Raw genomic sequence first — 24,655 nt, 5'->3', positions numbered from 1 at the left:
ATGCCTTTAAAACTTTCTCGCCTAAACATGGAATACGACATACTGTAGTGTCCACTCAATAGTCACAAACAAATGGACAGGCAGAGTGCACCAACCGCACCATATAAGACACTTCCTACGTCTGTTTTACACACGATGACTGGTATGAATACGTCACTGCAGAGGTTTTCGCTCTTAACACGTCCCAACGCGGCGCCATGGGAGGACGCAAGGTTACCGCTAGAACATCTTGGCTTCGACGCGTTTCCGGAAGAACGCCCGGCAAAAGGTGACTACAGTGAGACCCGGCGCCACGCTTCCCTCCGAGGTCGGCTATTAATGCTGCACCACCAAGCGCTGTTGAACACGTCTTTTCAACAACGTCCTTGCTCGCTATTTCCAATCGGGTGATTTGCTCGTGACTCGATGGGCACTGCGTTTACCTCGGCACTGGGAAAAGCTCTTACACCGGTTTTCTAGCCCTTTCCGTGTTGTGGAAGCTCTGGGTCCAGTGGCGTTATGTTTGGCCGTGATTCCAGAACTTGACGGCAACCGTCGCAAGCGCACGTTTCGTACTCACGCCAGCCAGACGAAGCATTACGTCCCTCGTGAAACCTGCACTGATCTCCTGTCTTACTCTTGTGCGAACTCGAGGGGACAGGGGGCGGCGAGTGCAGCAGCAACGAAGAACGCCGCAAGTGAAAGAAGAGGAATAGAAGGGCAAGACAGAAGTATTGAGTAGCAGTGGGTCCGGGGATACTTAGTTTTTGGAACGGCTACGATTAGGGTGTGTCTTGTGCTGCATGGAAACCGTTCAAGGCGCCGGACTCCCGTTACAATATATGAAGGCCGAGAGACATTCGCGCTTGAAGCAAACTAGAATATACAAAATACTTCAGTTATGCCAGGCTGTTGAAAACATTTTTCTTGTGAACATCATTCATTATCCACTGACTTATGTGTACTACAGTAGACATGCAGTGGAGTTAGCAAGGTGACGACTGATTTGGCATCACGTAGTCGGTGTGCCATCGCGAAATGCGCCGCAATTCTACTGCGCCTACGTACTATACACCAGAACACCGAGAATTCAAAGCGCGCCGCCATATTGATGATCGCCGGTCGTGCCATCTATCCCAAGCGCCGCGAAGTAGCAGGCCTGGGCTGCCACGCCGGCAGATGCGACCCGGCGCGAAAGCGAAACTTGGGCTGTTTGGCTAGGCGGAAGGCGTGTTTCGCGTTTTTTCTAGCCTGTCATTTTCACTGTCTCGATTCAATCAAACTTCAAGACCTCATGCAAGTCCGCAATGACCACACTGAGTGATGTGCAGACTGCAGAAGCGAATACATCGGGTAACCACGTAAGCACGTAACCTGTGAAGGATTTTACAGCACTGTGTTCGTGCCATATATTATTAAAGCACGCAGAACATTGTCCTCTGCACTTTCAGTTTGGTCTTGTTTGTCATTGTCACTACTGGGTTGGCCGCGTTTGGCAACGAACTGGCGAGATCGTTTGACTGCCTGATTAGCAGACGCCTGCCCTTCACCACCTGCACATTGGAAACAAAATAAATGTTATAGTAAGAAGGGCTCTAGTTCATTCCCATGCCGTCACTGTTGCGAAAATATAAAGTCCTCTCAAAATGAAACAGAAAATGCACCAGGCCAATCGTATCGTGCAACCACTTAAGAGTACAACATTCAGAACACAAGCCTACAGCACTCGAACAAGCAGCATATGATGCTAAACCTGCACTCATAGGAAAATGAGGAACTACAGTAGTTCTAATGTTCAGCTACATGTGCAGTCAAAGCCCGTATAACAGGGCGAGCATGACGGATGCAGGTGTTGTACAGTTGCACAAACCATGACAGGACACATAAAATTGCCATCCCTACTTAAAGCTGCATCATCAGGGAAGCCTTCGGTACAAGACAACAACCGCACCTGCATTCCAAAAAATTTGCCCCGCCAACTGCAGCTACCTGGTATCAGACCTGTTTCGCTAGTGCGAGGCCATATCGGATTGTTAGCGCTCCCTTAGAAAAGAAAACAGTAAAAAAAACTGGTGAGAATGAGCAAAATTTTGTTACAAAATACAACAATAATTAGGCACCTTATTTTCCTCGCCTTATGAACGGAACATTTTTGCGCTTTGCCCCGCATAACAGCCCGCACGAAGTTTAGAGCTCAGGAGGTTCAAATGAACTCATTACGAATAACACCTGCAAAACCAGCTCGTAAAGACAGGCGCGCTGCAAGAACGCCTTCGGCGACGAGCAGTCGTCGTTTACGTTTTTGTGGACGCATGCTACGTGACGAGCAGACTTCGGTTTACTTTCGTTAGCAATAACGCTCACCAGCAGGGCAACATACTATCGCCTACAACTTGTCGTTCACGCTTAATGGTCATGCCGTGCACCAGCTGCAAGTATCGCTAACCGCAAACTCAACTGTTCCGCTTCACTGTCGGGAACTCTGCCTGAATGAAAACACGAAAAGGCTTGCCTTCTTGTTATAGCCAAGGCGAAGCACCGGCGCGGGATTCTGCTCTGTGGGCTTGTCCAGAAAGTGCTCAGAGCAAACCTGCGTGTTACACATATTACGTTCGTAGAGCGCAAAGTTGAACGTGGCACCAAAATATACACAGATCGAATACTCACTCATGCGTTTTCACTGCGTTGGTAGTTCTATTCACTGCAGCTATCCACCGGTGGCGCAGCTTGTCATTCTTCGTTGCGGATGGAAATCGGTGCAGGCTGAAAACACCGCATCGGCACGATTCCCTACGTGTATTGTGCTCTTCGCAAACAGCGCTAAGCAACCTGCTCCTTTTCAGCTGGTTATTTTGGCATCAAAACACGACGCAACGATGCCCAGATGACTTCTTGTACTTTGCATCCGCGTGAACGGGCACATTTCCGCACTTTGGAGAGCTAGCGCTAGCCATGTCTGCTGGTCGCCGGTGAACACACTTTGGCAGCCCAGAACAAAATGGCGCTGGTCGACCGGGCAAACCGGGTGGGAGAGTATGCGTTCGATTAGTCTGGGTGCGAGGCTAGCGTATTCTGGTCTACAGCGTTCAGTATACGAGGTGCAACATGCCAGCTGTTGACATAGTAATCTTCGGATCAAGCTTCAGGCACTAATCTTAGACGTGTAAACAAAAGGATGGCAAATGTCCTATATTTATACTGGTTCAGCAATGCTCATCAACGCCTGTTCTTTCTCTAAACTAATTACACGCACGCACATGCATGCCTACATATTTATGCACGCCGGAATATTTATGTACAACGAAACTAAATTTTTTAAAAGATGTGCAGTGGCACACAATGCAATTTTCTCTCATTAGCTTGATTATTCGAAGACAGTGACAGTGCACAAATGATAAATTACACACTGGTGTTAAAAAAATTAACGAAATATTATTCACTAACGGCAAATAATTAAGAGCAAGTCGTAAAATGCGAAATCACAGACAAGAAGTATCTAAGTATTATTCCTTTATATAAACATGTGCTTAGCACCAGTTTTGACAATACGTCCTTGAAAGTTGCGGGGAAATGCACCGATGTTTCAAGTAAGGCGCACACTGCAATATCTATTGATGATTGCTCTTATATGGAGTATGAGTGCATACATATTTTGAGGTTGTATTTTTATAAACTACTGCTAAGCACAGGCGTGCCGCACGTCCTACTGACCCATAGTTTTAGTATTGCGGGTGAAATTTTATGGAAGTCTTGGTGCAAGCGTGCTTTAAGTAAGAGGTTGTATCTATTTCGAATGTTTCTTTGCAAAATGTTTGCCATTAATTACCAACTGCAATGTCACTACACGCTTGTCATTCAAAACTTAAAATTAGCTTATCAGGGTTGTTTGGTCTAGTAAAAGATTCAGGGAGTGCTTATATGTTCACTCCTGCGGTAAATTACAACCTTTCTTGCAGGATGAAAAGTGTGGACGTTACTTTTTCAACTGTTAGTCACTTCTTTTTCTAATTCATGGTAGCCAAAGCCGCAAAGGACGTTAAAAAAATATAGCTTACGGGACTAGCTGACAGTTTTCCATGTGGCACGTTCCTTTCGCGCCACTTTGACAATGTTAGACCAAGGTAGCGGTGAGGCGTATAGGTGATACAAGTTTTTCTATAAAATGAGTTGCCTTCCCAAAAACTGAAGCCCTTACGTATTCGTTGATTCCAGTACGTTGTACCGGAAGAGGAAGAAGCCAAGTCTCTGGTGGGCGTGCTTTTCGTTGTCAGTATGTACAGGTAACTCAGTTCCTTCGATTCTATCAGCCCCGATTTTTTCTCGACACCAATTTCTTTATTATAGAAAACATTCCTCTTAACATGTGTCAGATACACTGGATCAGAGCGTTTCAGGGGTCTGCATAGAAAAGTGTACGCGAGTATGAAAAGTAATCTCAGATGAAACGGAGTTTGTAGCGCGAGGCAGATTTCTAGATCCCAGCTAAAATATGTGACATGATATGGTACGAAATACGACGGCGAATACACTGTCCATATCATGCCGCGCTGACCAGCCCTAGTCACTAATCAGAACCAACTTGAATATCTGATTGTAGGGCTAGTTGGTGTGCCGTAATTGAACTAGTAACTTAGCGCGATAAAAAACCCACAAGGACAAAAAGGCTGCTTGTTTGTGTCCATCTTTCTTTTCTCTGTGGTTCTAATCGCGCTCAATTCCTAGTTAAGAACCAAGTTGACCGCCTTTGGTTCACTCTACTGGAAGAGTTTCGTTTGTACAAAGTTGCACAGAGGCGCACCTGCATTCTCATCTCTTCGCTGTAGAAGAGCAACAAAAGAGGGGCGTGACAAGAACAAGCGCACAAGCTAGGTTTCAAATCTAGCCATGCCGCATAAATATAGGTCGGTATTTCATGAGTCCATCTTCAGTGAGTAATAATTGCAGGGTATTAGGCGGCAGAGCTGTAATGTTAGTGCTTAACACAGCTGGTATTCTCGTTGTAGATTCTTGATTCATGTTACCAGCGCAATGTAAATTCATAACAAAGAGGAACGCTGTTTCCACATATTTTTTTGTTGTTGTGCCGTTTATTTGCTCGGATAATTTGAATTAGAAATCTAGCAAGCAACTAAGTCCCTTTAAGAGCATTTATACGAGTTCATTCTTTATGTAGAAAACACACCATACCTTATGTCATTTGATGGTATTGAAATAGTACGAACATTGAATTATTTATTATTGTTATTTCAGATTGCGTCACTGAGGGTAACCTAATAGGTTACTAAAGCGTCCACTGTACCAAAATTAGCCCTTTATTGCACGAAAAGAAATTACACTTTCAAAGAGCGGTTGGTTTAATTTTCTACCAATGCGCCTCCAGGAAACGTCCAGAAAAGTTTTTTTTTGCGCTTTCAATTGTTTCTTTCTTCCGATACAGAATGTCCACTTCAATTTGCAATATGTGCAACACATCCAGTGCATGTACGTGCCGACAGTTTTCCCACAACAGGCGAAATTCCTGCAACCACATTAATGAACGTAATCTTCAATACATCCTTTTAGATGCGACGAACGTTACCGCGAACTATGGAATGGGGAAAACAGTCACTTTTGTCGGTAATGCGCAAGTATACCTTGCAGTGGCGTAGGCAGGAATTTATTTTGAGAGGAAGGGTGGAGACCAATTCCATCGGGGAGCGGGTGGGAAGGCAGGCGGTGTTGTCGCACATCGCGTCATGCCTGATATGCAGAAATTCGGGGATAGATGGGGGTAGGATAGGGCTTCACGTGCCGTGTCCCCCCTTGCAGCTCCGACGTTGATGCCCTACATTGCGCGCAACTATATGTCGCTTTCCTCTTGCCAAGCGACGTTGTACGTGTTTGTGCTGCACATTATCTCTAACAGGAAGTATTATTGACGTTGCCATGACGCACACGGCGGCAATTCAACTACAGCTTTGGCATGTGGCCTTAATTTCGCGGTGGCAGCAGCTGGGGGTAACCCATTCAATTGTTTCTTCCCATTAGCTCGTTGGATAATATAAGGCTTAAAACGTTACTACATGAAAATGTTACGTAATAGCAAAAATAGTTGAATCCAAAGCGAAAGCAACGAGGACTGCAGTGTGCAGGATACATTCCCACGCACGTGTTGTTCCAGTTATGCATGTTGTCCACTACAGTGGTCATTTTAGAACATGCGTTTCGAAGAAAGAACCTGGTTTCACTGAGCCACAATATTTACAGGCCTTGCCTCCAAGGACTTATATCCCATGTATACTGGTTAGTGCCGACGCCTAGGGCATATTATACTGAGCAGTCTCTTTCTTATACTGTTCCAGTATTATTAAATAAATTAAACAAAGAATTGTTTGACCCCTTTCAGCATTCAAGGGATGTTATTAGGCGATTTTTTCTTAGCAAGATTACATAATGTTGCACTCAGTTTAAACCTATACCTGTTATTTTTTTTCCCCATGATCAGTTATTTGTTTTTCTAATACCTATGTTTGTGCTGCAATGCATAGCGCTGCTTTTTACTAAGTGTTTTGTTATTTTGTTTCAGTGTTTATTTGGAAAATTTAAAATCTCTGCCTTTGTACTTTACTGCCAAGTTGATAAAGGGGGCAGGACCTCTGTCAAGCTTACGAGCATTTAGTCCTGTCTCCTTCTCTGTCCAAGAGAAAAATAAAGACTGAATTGAAATTGAATTGAATGTAAGCAATTATAAGTATCAGACCGCAACGTAACATGAGGTAAACTATGGGGACGCGCGTGACTTAGCTGCCGGAACAACAGGATGCTATCGAAAAACGGTGGTTGGTGATGACACTTTTAAGGCAGCTCTAGGAACCTACATTGGCCACTGGAGTTGACACTATGCACGAGAGCTCTCGGAAGCGTTAAACTTGCTTTAGGATTAGCGAAAATTTTTTTCAGGTTAGTAGTTAACGTGCAACAAAGGGCCACTATGCGGACGCAGAGGAATACCAGGACGCAAATGCAGCGCTGACTGCAAAAACAAAGAAAAAATAGAAGCAAGAGCTACCCAAAAAATGGCTATGCTAAGTATCAAACACTGAAAGTAAATGCAGGTTTCTGGTATGTTTCGCGGCATCATCTCAGTCAGACTCTGGCTACTGGCTGAACTGCGGTGCGATGAAGAATGACCGAGATGCAACCAGGCGTGGCCGCTAGGCAACCCGCATTCATTGTTGCGTGCTGTGTGCAGGCTGTTTTCTTGCTAATACTCAATCTCATCATACAGACGACTGGCGACGTAGCTTAGCTTTTGCTAACGAGATCTCTGTTGGCCTCGGGCGCCACCACTGGAGAAACCAGCGGTACTATCGCTATGACGTCGAAAGTGACATCAAGTGAGTCGCGTTCGCGCCTTCACGCCTTTGCCGCAGCCACGCAGCTCCCTGGCGGGGCGATAGACGCTTTCCTTGTGGGCTTGTAGATAGCCTGTTTCATTCCCAAGGGAGCAATTTAGTTGCCCACTTGGTTTACTGCATCATGTATCTGTGCCGGACGTATTCGACTGAGCCTGGTGTGAATTTTCAAGCGTACGCCAAAACCCCAAAACGAAGCTGCAGCGAGGTGCTGGGCTGTTAGTCACTACAAGCAAAACATTATGGTGATCGTAAGAGTCGAGAAAACTATGCATAAAAGGCTTGTTGATTGTTTGCTTATGTAACAGCACTCGAAACGTCCCTTGCATGCGGGGCACGCTGGAAGCGCGGATTGAGGAGAGAAATATATAAGCGGTTGATGTGGCACGCATTTTATTAGAGCGGTAATAAATCATCGCACCGCGATAATTCATGCGAAAGTGGCAAGCCGGACTCCTCGCGACAAAGGATCTGAACAGTAGTGTTATTGCGGTAAAAGTGCATACAACTGTTTTATGAAAGAACATGCGAACTTAAAAACAATATGAAAGTATCAGGTTGCTCGCTCGCTAAAACTCTTTGCTGGCCGACGCACCGTACCACTGGGCTGTTTTGCAGCAAATGGACCACACATTCAACGCTCCTGGCACTCAAACGCTCGTAATTAACCGTGGCGGAACCCCTGGAGATGCCAAACACTTCGCAGCAATTATCACGTGATGTCGCTTTCCACGTCACAGATTGATTCCAGCAGATGGCGCCATGGTAAATCCTCGAGGTCAATACTTCGTTTCGTACTTGTACGCAAGGTTGCAGAAGCAATGCAAGTAATGTGGTGATGCAAGTCTCAGTGCACGCGTTTCGCGGTTCAGTTTTCCTTTCTGTCACTTTGTATGGATCAACTATTTCATATATTACAACGAAATCTTATTGACGTGAAGCCACGTTAAACTACGTATTATGTGTGTCCTTGTGCGCTGAAAGTCTGCAAAGAATTATGCGCTGTTCGTCAGCGTGAGCTCAGTGCGGTAACCGCAGAATATTGTCTTCGTGAAGACCTTCTTGTCGGCTACAGTTTCCATGCCATAAACATGAGACATTTTGAGACATAAAATCGCGTTTCATGACGATATATCGAATTACGAGGCGCATATTTATGTAATTGTTTAATATGTGATGCATTAGTTAATCGTCGTGAATGAGGGAAGGGAAGGACCGGCGGTGGCATCGGCCGATCTAAATAAGCTTTCGCAGCAGCCTCAGCTTATCCACCAGTTATGAAACAACAAGCCCGTTTGAGTGAGATCAAGCATCTCCCTATAAAGTTTCTAACTGCCCCGTAGCGTAACTTGCAAAACTCCATTTCTCTCTCTTACATTCCTGTCTCATCACTCACCGCTGATGACTGGGGCACCAGTCAGACAAAACGAGAACTCGTTTCTAATGCAATCATTACCTTATCATTGGCCACTATAACGTGCACCTAAACCAATCAGTTTCTATTCCATTCCTATCACTAGCCCTCCACGATTTAACCTCCTTTCAGGCCAGCCCCGCTCTCTCCTTCAGGAGACATCACGAAAGCCGTAAAAATTCTACATCTCATATAATTCTACACACTTATAATGTACGATTAGCTCAAGCGAAAGACCAAAAAATTATTTTCGAAGCGGACCACTAGCAGATGCATGCACAACGCTCTTGATCCTGTTATCTACTTTCACTGCACTAGCTTGAATCCACTGCAACACTCTCCGCTTGTGCGCTGCTAGCCTTTGTAAGACATTGGGTAACAAAAAACTTGCCAAGCTAGGCAATTTTATTCGCTTTGAAATCTAAAACAGCCATCCTAAAAACGAGGGGTGCGTTTGACTTGAGTGTTCCAACACCGCTGCAGGTCAACACCAGGTGCTTGCCTTCACGGATACGTAAGTTTGACGTCAAAAGATGGGTAATAAAATCATATGATAGTTCTGCGTTATATGGCCCCTAAGCTTGTGCTGGGAAATTATTTATTAATTTTCGTTTGATTTGGACTTTCGTCGCAGAAAAGTGAGCCCCGCTATCGCCAATATGACCCGTTTGGCGAGACGGATGGAAAAAGTGAATATTGTCACGTGGTAGTGATTGTGGCGAACACAGTAGCAAAAAATAAGTGGCGAAACTAAATCTTTATTGGGCGAACTTGTGCCCTCAAAAGCAAGTAACACTTAAAGCAAAACGCGGCGAACACGGTCGGCGATCATCGGAAATCTGATCAGTGTGTCAAGCACGTCGGCTTTTATACATCAGTCATCGAATGTTCCAGAGTAATCGCTGGGACCCGCGTTTCTTCCACAAAGTTCTACACTATTCGCGTCAGTCCCACATGCAACCAGATCAAACAAGGTTCGGCGGCAGACAGCGGATGGATCCATCGATAACATTCCAGAAATTTCCGGTACATGCAAGGCGCATCCTGCGCTGTGCGATAACAATTGTTAGGCGTTGAGTGAGTGCGTGAAATAACTTTAATAGATCCAGAGAAGACACAGGAGAGACGCAGGCAGTGAAACGTGGTCTCCCGATAATGATAAACAGGTACACGTGTCGATACAAATGGATATCTAATACGGCTATTGGCGCACTTTTCCCAGTTGAACAGCAGAAGCTCACAGAACTTTCAGAATGATCTGCTTTGTGTAGCCAAGTTACTTCGAAATTGCGGCTGCTATTGATCAATGGGTGACTGAAGTTTTTCTTCCATTATTTGGTGTAATAACACACTTCATCGCAATAGATTAGCCTACCACACCGCGAACTTTATTTTTTTTCAGATTTTGTTTTAGACGCCCCAAGGTTCGTGCGCTAGTTTCCTGAAATTATCTATTGCAACTAACGTTCTTTCGTGTAAGCAGCTGCTCCAATGTTCTTTAATGTAATCAACGGACCGCTATGTGAAAAAAATTTTAAGTGGTTATCAGGCCTGAAAGACGTAGGTATGCAGTTCACACACACCGCTCCACTTCTCTAGTTTGGCAATCCGTACACACTGGTGCGTATAACCAATAAAAATCAAAGCCGCGGTTGCTGACATTGACGTTCACCTTCAGGTGCTTAAGCACTCCACCGCATTGGTAGAGCATCAAGTTTCTACGCAAATCTTATGGTGTGCGGGACCACGAGGCCTTCCAGTTATCGTTAGCACAGCGAAACGAGGCGTCGACCAGTTTTGTTATGGATGACGGCCACGATTGTGCCAATGGCCACCATTTTCACTGGCCTGCAGCACTAGCCAGCAGTTTTCTTTTTAGAGCACAGCTCTCAGGCGTCTGTTCCTTCGTTCAGCGTCGGCGTCCCTCGGGGTAACCGAGTGAACAAGCACAGCGAAGGATGAAAAAGCGGAGGGCAGTGGGGGATGAAAGACGTTGAGATCGAAGAGAGCAGGCGGAGCAAAGCGGAGGAGTAGAGCATGGCGAAAGGGCGACGAGGAAAGCGGAGTGCGGCACGAGACGCGCTCCACAGTGGCGGCCATGCATGCGGCGAGCGCGTCTGCCGATACCGTATATGGAAACGAAGCGCTGGCGTGGGCTGCCGACCCACTGCGCCAGTTCGCCTGCGCCGCCGCCGCTAGAAAATGAGTCACGCGTTGCCATCTTCACGCTTTCTTTCTGGAACAGTGAGTGATGCAACCAGTGGAAACCTGGCACTGCTGCTAAACGAGATTCAGCGCCGCCGCCGTGAGGACCCTGTCATTCAGAACATAATTATTTATCACTCAAATAAAATCAATCTTTATTTTCCAGTAAAGAAACAGAAACTGGATGGTCATCTTGGGCTAAAAGCTACGAGAGTAGCTTGATGGGGCCCAAAAGACCTTACATGGCAACATCACCTTGGCACACGATCAAACACTGTAGTAGACATATACATATGTGTGAGGTAGAAAACATCATAGTCATGACTGCATTATAAATAAATATGTCATAGTGCACCATAGTAATGACAGCGAAATACATATATGCAGGAGAAAAATAAGAAAAACAAGACAATGGAAACGGCATGTTATCACTGAAACAACATATCATAACTGAACAAAATATTGTCTGAGTTGCTTCCTATTGTAACCTGTAATATCTACATATTTGTTGAGAATAAACGGTAAGTTGCCGGCTAACGATTGGTTTTGGTAGCAGCATGTACGGAAATGTGGACTAATCCAGTTGTTAGATTTCCCTGTTTATCCTAGGCTGACGGCGTTCTAAGCATACTAGACGTTCAATTAGGTTCTTCACCGATACGATATACTTACGACTTCTTTACTGATACGATACTTTACGATATATGTCCCAATATATCGCGAATTCAAAACTCTAACAGCTGCGCTCAAAATTAGCGTCAGGGAGAACCGTAATAGTCAGTGAATTTTATTTTAAAAATATGTCGTGGCACATTCTATTAAGGAACTCTGCGGTTTTTGGTCCAATACTACTAACTTATTCGACTTACGACACCAGTCTGCAATAGAGACGCCTATCCGCCAAGCATTGCATTTCCTCGTTTCTTAGGCGGTTATTATAGGCTTGGACATTAGACCGAAAGTTCAGGTAATTATGTGGACGGCCCCTCAATTTTTGTTTGTGGCTATTCTCAGTTCATTATCAGTGGCCTTTAGGTGAAGAGCGATATCAGTAACAGTAATATCACTAATATAAGACTTTATTTAATCTATTCGCACTCTGGCACAAAGATGTCCTTGCAGAACGCTGGGGCGAGGGGGTCTGGAAATGTTCACTTAGTGGGCATGTTATTTCGTCTGCTGAGAAAGTCATGATTGGCTGCGCTGTGGTGCGCGTGAGTAAGAGACAGGTGCCTACAGCCAGTCAGCACTTCAGCAGCAGAAGAAATCGACACTTACAGGCTACCCATCCCGCCTCCTGTTGTCCTGTTTAAATGGCAACCTAAATCTTATAATGGTTGTTCTTGCTGTCGTTGTATCTATCAAAGGAAATTTTCATCTTTCACAACAGGAGCTTGAGGACTCTAATCATTTCGAAGACGGTGGATCTAAGCGAAATACCGAAACTCGGTAAAAGCATGATCTGCACACCTGCTATTAAAGAAGCTTACCGCTGGTCGGTAAAAGGGTAAGAAACTGCCTTTTTTGTGTCGTTTCCGTTTATATAGGAGCAGCGGGCATAACCGCAATACGAAAAATGTTGTACGCGGCATCATTGGCCAACCAGTCTCTCGGCTAACGGCATTATTTTAACTGTGTCATCATCGGCAGGGGTAACCACCAAGTTAAGCATGGATGAAGTCGAAAAAGGCCTTGTGCTTTCTTACTGTAACAAAGTGGCCTGAACAAGTTCGCGTCTATAGTGTATCTCGTAGAGCAGTATTTCTGGACGAGTCAAGTTTAGGATAAGACTTTAAAATACTATCTGTAGGATGTTAAATATAGAAGAATTCTCTGTGGGTAATATGTCATCAAATTATTTTCTAACAGGTGCCCAATTCAGTCTGTCGTGCATCCTCTGCTCACAGACATAATATCAGTAAATGAGCACATGTGCAATGAACTGCTAACGCAGCGTGGCACATGTATTTCCTCCCAAGTGACGAACGCCCGCGCAGCGCATTTCCCCTGACATAAATCAAAGCTTACGCACGTTCCATGCGCGCATGTCCCACAATGCCTTTTCCTTAAGCATGCGGCATGCGGGTCTCTTCCGATACTGCCGACCGCATTCATGTGCCGCTGTTACAAGACGTTATGAGGCTACGGCTTGAAGTAGTAAAGGCAAGGCGCAGAAGACCAGGACTCAAGGAGAACACCAACGACAGGACCGGCGACAGGACAAGCGACCGTTAGGCGCCGGTCCTCTCGTTTGTGTTCTTCTTCTTGAGTCGTGGTCTTCTGCGCCTTGGCTTTACTACTTCAAGCATGAACAAGCTAGCGTAAGCGAGAGTTTTACTTGAAGCTACGGCACTTTTCATTTCATGCCAGTTGGCGGCATCATGGGTTTCACAAGAAGACGACCAGACACTGAATGATGGAATAACTAGAGCACTAAAAATACACAATTCATGGAAGAGGAATGCCACAAGTCCCAAAAGCCTTGGAGATGAAATTGCACATTGTTCCACCTATAGTACTTGCGTTCCATCAAAACTTCTTCCAGAGTGGCCTTAAAACGCGGAAATGCTTCAAGTTCCGATGTTTATAATCTGTGTTGCCACAGCGGCCCACTGTTGACTTTATTTTTTCATTTCTTCAACCAAAAAGCCGACTTCATCAATGCCATTGTTTGCCGTTCCTCCTTCCAACCCCCCCTCCCCCAGTGCAAGAAAGCGAAGCACGCCCTTTTCTGGTTAACAACACCGCTTTCTCAAATTATTTTCTCATCTCTTTTATTGTGGCATTGTTACCACCACAAATAGTAAACGACGGCTCCAGTAAACTCATCATTAGCATATTTTCACAGCCTCTTATTAGCTTGTCAGTCTCTGCTAGAGGAAGGCCTCTGCCAGCGATTGTCTTAACGGGGTTTCGACAATCAATCTGTGCTCACCTTTGACGCAGGGGACGCACAAAGAAGGAGAGCAGTTCCATCCATTCGGTCTTCTGGGCAGTGTGGCTGGATGCCTTCTGGGTGTTGATGACTCACCTGGGCTACTACGCATGCCTCACGGCAAGGAGCATCGTTTTAGAGTAAGGAAAAGATACGTCATACAGACATACGCTTACTTTTATTTGGGCAAAACAAATGGAAACTTCGCCCGCAAGGCAACAGGAGGGCATAATCCTCCTGACTAAGGCTTTAACTCGCTGGAGCCACAGAGGTCGCAGTTTAAAAGTATCGATATAATCAAATGATCATCACCATCATCATAAATCAAATCAAATCAAAATCCCATTATTTCTGGGCATTTCCGCGGAGACAGAGACCAAAGGCTGAAACAGCTGGCCTGGGCCCCTGCCCCCGTTTACGCACAGCACACAGCACCGCACACAGCATTTACACGTACGATAACGTATACACTAAGGTGCACATTATATGAAAATTGCAGTTCCACTCAATGCACAGCCGAAGAAGGGAAGAAAGTGACTTCTAATAAATGAGATATGAAGGATGAGAAGCATACATATGCACACAGATCACGCAGATAGATATACATGTACAAAAAATGGTAACACAGGATTCATGTGTTAGATAGCTAGTAGGCCTTTTTATCATGTTACAGATATGCAGAGAGTGATTATGTACCAGTACACTCTGCGTACAAAAGAGAAAAAAAGAAAAATTCTGAAATGCTATGAATAAAGTAGAAACTGATGTAAAATAGTTTACAATACACATGCTGTTGTGACAAGAAGCGTTTTGTACATTCTTTTATGTTTACCAGGGCTATCTGCCCAAATTATTTTGACTTTGTTTATTTAGAATCTGTATTGCTTCATATGTCAACGATTGTTTCCAATAATTTGCCCTAATCTAAGGAAGCCTTCTCCTATGCTGCTTAAACCCGTACTGTGTTCAACTACCATATCAATGTCCTTGTATATGTTTGTGGCGAGTATATGCTGCACTAATTTATAAAAATAAACTTGATTAGCCATAAGCATTTGTGTTTCACAAATAACTCTCTGGTACGTAAGTCACGGATATCTCCTGCATAATTTTCAAAAATACGTCGCACGCGCTTTTGTAGCACCGTTAATCTGTTATAGTTGCGCTGTGTAGTGGTACCCCATACTAGCGAACAGTAGGCGATCTAAGAATATACTAGACTGTAATAAAGAGTTTTGTTTTAGCCCAAGATATATTAACGTACAAATATTTCTAATGCATCATATTGATCGAGCTATATCGACAACACATGGTGCACATGACATGACCATGCCAAAGACTCTTTGAAGAAATGCATAAGAATTTTCGCTCAAGTGTTTGCTGAATACTCTCGGCTGCATACGTAATGTGTATGGCCTGTTGGTCCCATTTATTTGGAGGAGAAAAAATTAGGTATTTGGTTTTAGTGGAGTTTAATTGTAGACAATTATCATTTATCCATTCGGATAGGTATTGTAGATAATGATTAGTATTTGCTTTAAGTTCGCCTTTGGTCCGTGAAGTAAAAAAATACGCTTGTATCGTCCGGAAACATTACTATATCAAGGGTGTTGTCAATCTGAGTTATGGGATCGATGTATAACAAAGACAGGGTAGGACCTAATACTGATCTTTGCAGTACTCCATTTGTTACATTTAGCGATGCAGAGGAATAATTATTACACTACAAGAAATACAACTATACAACAGAAATCGTCAAAGCTATTCGAATCACAATTTCAAACAGAATGCAAAGTATCAGCTGTTTGCAACAGAGCAAGTAAATAAATTATTACAGCACTTGAAAAAGAGAGAAAGAACACATTCTGTTACAAGCATACGTTAAACATTTTAGAATGCAATATTGATCAACACTAACATCGAACAAATTAGAATTCCTTTAACCTTCATTAAACATATCCTGATCCGAAAAAAGAAACAGGTTTTGTATTGCGTATTTAAATTTGCGAATTGTTCTAAAGATTTTAGCTTAGTCTCCAATATTATGGTTAGGGCACGTATTGCATGAACACATACTTTTGTATTCGATAGTTTTCGTGTCATAATTTGTCCTTGATTTCTTCTTTACTATTGAAGTGCCACGTGAGCTGTATTCTGTGTGTTTACTCAGCGAGCGATCTGAACATTATTCGAAGCTGCTGGAGACCTTTTAATATAGCCATGTACAGATCTTTCTTCTGTAACATTCTGGGATATTAAGAAAGTTGAAGCACATCAATAATATAGATAGAACATCCTATGTATTGTTTTGAAGAGTTAAATAACCGAACAGCTCGCCGAGAGGGGGGTTGGTTGCAATATTGCCAGTTTTTCCACATAAATATATTACCATTTCTCTATGTATGAGGCAGTAGCGAAAAGTATGAGGCAGTAGCGAAAAGTACAGTCGCCTGGTAACCCTGCCTGGCAAAGAGCATCAGATACGTTGTAATAAGCCAACAGAACGGTCAATCTTAGTGCCTAGCTCATTTATGTGCTCTGTCCACATTAGGTTTTATGAAATAAAACGCCCCGAAACGTATGGTTCGATACATGTTGAAGTTGAGATTGACAATAGAGAAATGCGGTTCGTAATTTATTTCCCTATATCTTGCTATAAAAAAACCATAAGCTTAACTTTTTTTGTGTGATTAAGTAAAGCCTCTTTAGATATAACCACTTGCTAAGTATTCCTTATCAGTGAATTACGGTAACTTTTGGTTCCTGATCAGATCTTTCGGAAAAAAAAGACATTAATGTCATCAATGTACATTATTATTTCATCTATTAGCGGGAATATTGTTGTTGTCTCCATGATTAGCTTCTGGTTTCGGTCTTCGGACGCGGACAGGTGCAGCCACATAGCGGGAGTGTCTGGAACTACACGCGAACATTCCCCAGTTTGTCAATGGTTGGCGCAACGTGCCCAGCAGGCCCTAGAGGGGCTACACAATGTGCCGATTAGGCTGATTAAGGAACTAGGACCAAAAAGTGAGGAAGCTCTGGTGAAAGCAGTGACCACAACTTTTAAAAATAGACGAATACCAGACAGTAGATGACAAAGAAGAATGGATTTAGTTTATAAAGGTAAGGGCGAGAAAGATAGAATTCATTCGTATAGACCGTTGACCATTACATCGGTAATATATGGGCTAGCAATGCAGGCTATCAAATCAAAGCTTCAAGCATGGGCACAGAAGAATGGCATTTTGGGAGAACTTCAGAATGGCTTCAGAATAGGTAGGCGTTTAGATGATAACTTATTTGTTCTTATTCAGTGTATTGAAATATGAAAAGTAGAAAGTAGAACATTATATGTAGCCGTTTTAGACATTACAAGAGCTAATGACAACGTATACCGCAACATCTTGTGGGATATTCTCGAAGGGGAAGGCTTACGATCGCCTACAGCTTTTGAGAGAAATTTACCTAGAAAATACCATTTGCGTTGAATGGGAAAGGATGAGGAGCGAGCAGAAAGTTCATATTGTAATGAAGAAAGGCAGAGAATGACATCCCGATTATCATCAAGAGCGGAGGGCACCAGATCAGCAAACGAACACCACCACCTTGTTCTCCCGACGTAGTCTTCCGAGCTACCGCCTGTTTGTTTGAATCGTCCAGTAAACCTCCTCACATTTGGTGGATCGTGCTGGGTGCACACATCGCCGGCACCCTGGAACTCCGGTCCCGCACGTTGCACTCGACTAGCAAGGTAACGCTGCCCAACCGCCGCCATCTCTCCCGGCCGCCGATTGCCCCGGCCCGGTTCGCCAGTGAGACCCCCCGGTATTTTCGGGTACGGAAGACCAGGACGTCGAGGACTGGCTGTCAGCCTACGAAAAAGTTAGTGGACCCAACAAGTGGGATGACACTGCTAGTTGAGTACCGCGAACTTTTACCTGGCTCGCGAGGCGAAGCTGTGGTATACGGACCACGAATCGGAATTTAAAGACCGGTCCGCTTTTAAGGAGGCAGTATCTGCCGTTTTTGGACGCCCTGCCGTGCGGAAGTTACGCGCCGAGAAAATGCTGCCTACACGCGCAAAGTAACCAAATTAAACGTTTGCCGCCTATATTGAGGATGTAATCGATCTTTGCAGGCGCGCCGATGCCTCCAATGAGCGAAAGTGCCAAAATACAGCATATCATGAAGGGTGTCGACGACGATGTCTTTCAAATGCTTCTTGCGAAGGCTCCTGGCACTGTGTCGGAAGTGGTAACTCTGTGCCAAAGCTATGATGAATTGAGAAGGCAGTGGGCTCTCACCCGGCGTTCATATCACACGTGCAATCAACCACTCGCTGCACTGGACATCGTGCCTGACCAGTCATACCTTCTCGCGCAAATGAAAGAACTTGTGCGTGAGGAGGTGGCCCAGTCAGTTGTCTCTCCTGCCGCTTGCTCAGCGTCAGGAGCTCCCACAGCAGCAGCAACTTCGACACGTCATCCAAGAACAGATTTCTTAGGCCATGCCGGTGCCCATTCAGCAGCAACCTGTCTCCGCGCCTCTTGGTTACGCTGAGGTAATAAAGCGGCAGCAGCTTCAACAGCCCTCACCGTCCCATGGTGTGTCGCATGTATCGTAGTCCCGATTCAGCCATTCGCGACATGGTCTGCTCCCGTCACTGCAAATCCCTGGCGAACGCGCGACAACCTGCCGATCTGTTTTGCATGCGGTGGCCCTGGCCATATCACCCGATTCTGCCGCCGTCGCGCGCCAGGATACTCAGACGCGCGCTCACCGAACTACATGGATCGTCCGCGCTCTCGTTATGAAAGTCCGGGTCCCCAAACAAGCACGTCTTCAGGCGACTGTCCGCAACCCACGTCTCGTCGCTCACCTTCACCCCGTCGTCGCTCCTTGTCGCACCATGCGTCGTCGACCAGACCCCGAAAATGAGGGGAACTAGCCCCCGCAGTTCGTGAGGCAAGAACTGCGCTGTCGAAACGCTCAAGTCCTCGAAGTTCGCCGTCGAATATTGTCGAAACTTTTGTAAAAGGCACCCGTGCATATTCTCTTGTCGATGCCGGTGCTGCCGTTTCTAGACACCACACTTTGCCGCAAGCTTCGGAAGGTGACCACGCCTTTTGAGATGATGCCCTTACGTACTGCGAATGGAGCCTCTGTTCGGCCGATAGCTGCCTGCACTGCTCGACTTATTATCGCCAAATAGCACTACATTGTAGAGTTTATCATCCCTTCATCCTGCTTACACGACATCATACTTGGCTGGGACTTTCTAGCGTATGATCACATAAGACACAGAAATACTGCCGACAGCAGCTGTTTTGCTCCCCGTGTTCTGCATCAGCATATGTGATGAAGCTGTATTCTTTGAACCATCACGCCTCCTTCTAAGTCGGAAGCCACTTCTTCTGCCTTATTCGACCCTCTCTATTTTGAATGGAACAAGCGCTCTCTGCCTCACAAATCCTCTTCCGTATCCCATCAAACTGATTAAAGGTGAATCTCTTGGATGCGTGCAACCCATTGATATCGGTCAAGTTGTTTCCTTGCAGCAAGATTCAGCTCGATGCGACCTCGACGTCGTCAGTGCTCTTAATCCTTCTGATGCACCAGCTGCCGACCTATTCGATTCGTACATCGCAGACGCACCTTCACAATTTGAACGCTCTCCTCTTCTCCAGCTGCTTTACCAGTTCCGCGACTCTTTCGACGTTGCCCAACGTGCCCTTGGCCAAACTTCTATCATTGTTCACTACATCGAAACCAGCTCCAACTCGCCAGTGTGACAACGCCCTTACCGTGTCTCCATCGTGGAACGTCAAGTTATTACCGACCAGGTTGACGATATGCATAAACGCGACGTTATTCGCCCTTCACAAAGTCCGTGGGCACCCCCTGTGGTTCCCGTAAAAAAAAAAGGATGGATCGATTCACTTCTCCGTAGATTACCGGTGCGTAAACAAGGTCACTCGAAAAGACGTGTGCCCTTTACCCATAATTGACGATGTCCTTGATTGCCTACAAGGTGCCGAGTTTTTTCGCCATTAGATTCGCGTTCCTGATATTGCCAAGTGCCTTTAGCAGAGGCCAACCGTTTCAAGAAAAACTTCGTCACGTATATGAATTCAATGTCATGCCCTTCAGCCTCTGCAATGCGCCTGCCACCTTCGAGCGCATGATGGACTCCGTTCTGCGGGGTTTGAAGTGGGACATGTGTCTCTGCTACCTCGACGACATTGTTGTCCTCGCACCAGATTTCGCAACCCATCTCGAACGCCTCAACCATGTTCTGACGTGTCTGAAGACCGCTCAGCTGTTTATAAATCCAAGAAGTGCCACTTTGCTGCGCGAAAACTTACAATTCTTGGTCACGTCGTATCAAAGGATGGTATGTTCCCGGACCCGACTAAACTACGTGCCATCACCGACTTCCCCAAACCGACGACGCCAAAGCAGTTACGAAGCTTCGTAGGTTTATGCTCCTACTTTCGTCGGTTTGTGTGCAACTTCGCCTCTATAATTGCGCCTTTGACCCAACTTTTAAGCAGCGCCTCCAATCCCTCGTCATGGTCTTCTGAGTGTGACCAAGCATTCTCCACCCTTCACGTTCTCCTGACGTTACCGCCTCTACTGTGCCACTGCGGTCCTACGGCCGCAACTGAGGTGCACACAGACGCCAGTGGTGTCAGCCTCGGTGCTGTTCTCGCACAACGAAAGCCTGGGTTCGCAGAGCATGTCGTCGCATACACCAGCAGAACGCTCACCAAGGCTGAATCAAACTATAGCGTCACCGAGAAAGAACGCTTGGCAATAGTCTGAGTGCTTGCTAAGTTCCGCCCTTACTTATATGGCCACACGTTTGATGCATTTACGGACTATCATGCATTATGTTGGTTGTCTTCGTTGAAGGATCCGTCAGGTCGCCTTGCCCGCTGGTCTCTTCCACTTCAAGAGTTTGACATTCGCGTTATATATCGTTCCGGACGCAAGCATGCCGATGCTGATGCACTGTCGCGGTCACCACTATCCACCGAAACTGCGTCCATATCCACTATAGACCACCCATTGTCAGCTCTTGACGTCGCCACCGTCTCGTCTGCACGGCGCCACGATCCCTGGATCGCTTCGCTTCTTGACGTTTTATCCGAGGCACCCACCATTTCGACCACTCGAACACTGCGATGCCAAACTTCGCACTTCAGCATCCGTGATGGCCTCTTGTAACGGCGCAACTACTCGCCAGATGGTAGGAAGTGGCTCCTAGTTATCCTCAGAACGCTGCGCTCTACAATCTGCGCTTCCTTTCACTGCGACCCGCAGTGTGCTCACGGCGGTGTCTTCAAGACCTATGAACGCTTACGGAAAAGGTACTACTGGCGCGGAATGTTTCGCTTTGTCCACAAGTTCATTCGCGGCTGCCACGTGTGTCAGCGACCAAAAAAAAAAAACACCGCATCCTGCCGCAGGTTCATTACAGCCCCTTCCATGCCCGGACAGCCCATTCGACCGCGTTGGAATTGACCTTTGGGGACCTTTACCTTTGACCATGGCGGGAAACCGATGGGCTATCATTGCTGTCGTCCACTTTGCACGATACGCCGAAACCACTGCTCTTCCCACGACGACAGCACAGCACGTCGCCTTTTTCATCCTCAAGCATTTTGTGCTTCGACACGGTCCTCCTCGCGAACTCCTCAGTGACCGTGGCCGCGTATTTCCCTCCGATGAAATTCAAGCACTTCAAAATCTAATAAAATGTTTTATCTCCAACAAACTTGTTGGGGGTCCTCCAGGCGAAAAGCTGCGACATGCAGCTTGAATGTGCCTGAAGGCCCTCACATGGCAGCAGTAAGTCAACAATGGATATACTGATCTATAAGGGTATACAAATACAATGGGTCACATTTACAATAATTAAAAAGATCACATTTCAAAAAATAGGTTTACAAAAACACGCTCTAATTTGTTTTGGAGTCAAAGTATTTATGATAACATTTTCCTTCCCAAATTAATCTAGCAGTGCAGGTAGTGTGTGTCTTAGCGACTGCATGAGGCAATTTGTACGCCTGTAGGGTACTAACCACCTGTCTTTGCGGCGGGTACGCGCATCACTTCTGTCATATTCAAGTTGTGAAGTATTTTTTAAGAATGCTTTAAAATTTTCAGAGCCGAAGGAAAAAGAATACAGTAGCCTGTATTCACAAATGTTAGTTACTTGTATTATGTTTTAACTTTCAAAACGTTGCGCAGTAGAATGGAAATAAGGTACATTCGCTACATGTCGAAGTGCTCGTTTTTGAAGTTGAAGACGTGCATGAAGATTACGTCTCGTGGTGGTAACCCATACAAGCGCACAATCATTCAGATGCAATTCAAGCAAGGCATAATATATCTGCAACTTTACTTTCTCTGCAAAAAAAATTACGGCAACGGGACAATGCCCGTGCGGCAGATGACAATGATTTCATAACTAGTTCAATGAGATATTTCCAGTTGATATCTTCTGAAAGCGTAACGCCCAATACTTTGTATTTGGTTAAATCTCAATAAGCGCGCCATCCAACAACATTTCTTCACTTAAATAAGACTGCCTGCCTCTTGCCTTGAATAGTATGGCCTTTGATTTGGAGCAATTAATTGTTAGAGGGCTATCACGAGAACAACTGGACAAATTAGAAAGGATACTGCGAGATCTCTGTAACAGATCATCAAGATCATTGCCAGAGACAAACAGGCTCGTATCGTCAGCGTATGGAACAATGGATGTGTCACTTACTATTTCAGCAATATCGTTTACATAGATATTAAACAAAATCGGGCCCAAAACGCTACCCTGGGGCACACCTGATTTAATTTCGCTATAGGAAGAGCAGTATTTTCGATAGCAACGCCCCGCGTTTGCCCAGACAGATAAGATTGAAACAGGTGATTTGCCATGCCACGGATACCATATCCTTCTACTTTACTTATTAAAATTTGATGACTGAAACGATCAAATGCCTTGCTATAATCAATAAAAATACCCAACGTTAGTTTTTCCGCATCAATGTTATTAATTATTAAGTTCTTTTTGGCGCAACAAAGCTGTTTCGGTTGACCTGCCCGAGCGGAATCCATGTTGGCAATCAGAAAGAATGTCATTCTTCGCAAGAAAATCGTTAATGCGACCAGAAATTAGTTTTTCTCAGCCCTTAGAAAAAGCGGATAAAATGGAAATAAGCCTATAATTCCCCAGGTCATTTCGGTTCCCACCATTGAAAATAATGGACACCCTTGCTTTCTTCATGCTTGTTGGAAAATGGCCCGATTCCATAACAAGGTTAAACACAAATGCGAGATGAAATGCGATGACATCGATTACAAATTTTACAGGTCTCATTTGAATGCCATCTACATTAACAGCATTGCTGTTTTTTTTTTAAGCTCAAAAATGGGCGACAGATTTCGGCATCGTCAGTCGGCTAGAGAAAAAATTGGAGGACGCTTAAGCTTCGCCTTCAAGAGTGGGACGCGACAGCGTTCCCGTCGACCCGCCAAGGGGTATAAGACAATGCGCTACGGCACAGCGATCACTTACGATGCGCCCCGCATCGGACTTAGCACCCACCTATCACGCGGTGAGCGTCGAGCAACGCAGCGTGCGGCGCGGCAACGAAACGTGCGCCTGAGCGAACGGAACGAACCAAAGAACTCGGTGTCTCGGAGGGGAAACGATCTACGCCAGCCAAACGTCGTGATCGGCACGGGCAGAGAGATAGATAGTAATCTAAACCGGGAGCACGGCGAAGCGTCGTCAGGGGAGAGGGAGTCCCGCGACGCGCCTGGCAGCGGTCCCAATGCGCGCGCGGCGCGCCTCCTGTCGGGGCAGCGCCGTACATTGAGAGGAGGGGGTCTTCTGTGTTTGCCGCAAGATGGCTCTGCGTGTGCGGAAAGCGCAGAAGAAATGCAGCGGAAACGCACTTCGCAACTCGTGTAATTGTGACCTCTGTACGTTACATCTTCACAATTACCGATATACACCGCAGTATAACTTTCCATGGCTCGTTTCGAAGGCAACACCGCATTCACTAGAGGCGCGTTTGCACCGCTTGGAAGTATCGAACTCGTGGCTGAGTGGTAGCGTCTCCGTCTCACACTCCGGAGACCCTGGTTCGATTCCCACCGGGCCAATCTTGGAAGTTGCTTTTTATTTATGAAGCGCCTGCCGTGATTTATCGCTCACGGTCAACGCCGCCGACGCCGACACCCGACACCGACGCCACCGGCTTTTCTGCGACACGAGCTCCTTAACGCTATCGCGTTAAAATGCTATGCGTACAACTTTTAACAGTAGTACTACTGACCGCGTTTTTTGATGATGCCGTCATGTTCACAAAGTGTTCATTGAAACACTCGGTTAAAAGGATGCCCGACACCTTTTCGTTGTTCACGGTTGTCTCACGCAAACTGCAATTCACATTTCCCTGTCTGATTGCATCATTGATAATTGTCCAAGTCTTTTCTGGCTTTTTCTCTCCACGGCTGCAAAAAGGCTCTCGTAGTAGAGGGCTTTAGCTTTTCGCACTTCTTTATTTAATATATTCCTTATCTTCTTAAATGCAACAATATCGCTTTGCTGATGCGTACGCACAAATTTATTGAACATCCTACTATTTTTGTTAATCATTCTAACATGATGTGGTTGCACCCACGGCTTTCTAATGCGTCTTTTTACGTTTC

General features: G+C 45.4%; 1 protein-coding gene across 7 annotated transcripts in view; it reads left to right on the top strand.

Moving 5' to 3' along the window:
• LOC135902261 (uncharacterized) overlaps positions 1-24,655 on the top strand; it is a 761,927-nt gene that overhangs the window by 371,815 nt on the left and 365,457 nt on the right. For all 7 annotated transcript variants that reach the window (XM_070541346.1, XM_070541345.1, XM_070541343.1 and 4 more), the window contains 3 exons: positions 4,192-4,259; positions 12,383-12,499; positions 13,939-14,067. In XM_070541346.1, coding sequence (XP_070397447.1) covers positions 4,192-4,259; positions 12,383-12,499; positions 13,939-14,067 — 314 coding nt within the window. The remainder of the gene's footprint in view (positions 1-4,191; positions 4,260-12,382; positions 12,500-13,938; positions 14,068-24,655) is intronic.

The sequence above is a fragment of the Dermacentor albipictus genome, chromosome 6 (assembly GCF_038994185.2).
Source record: "Dermacentor albipictus isolate Rhodes 1998 colony chromosome 6, USDA_Dalb.pri_finalv2, whole genome shotgun sequence".
NCBI classification, from domain to species: domain Eukaryota; kingdom Metazoa; phylum Arthropoda; class Arachnida; order Ixodida; family Ixodidae; genus Dermacentor; species Dermacentor albipictus.
The sequence above is the reverse complement of the archived record's forward strand: the minus strand, read 5'-3'. Positions and strand labels throughout refer to the sequence as shown.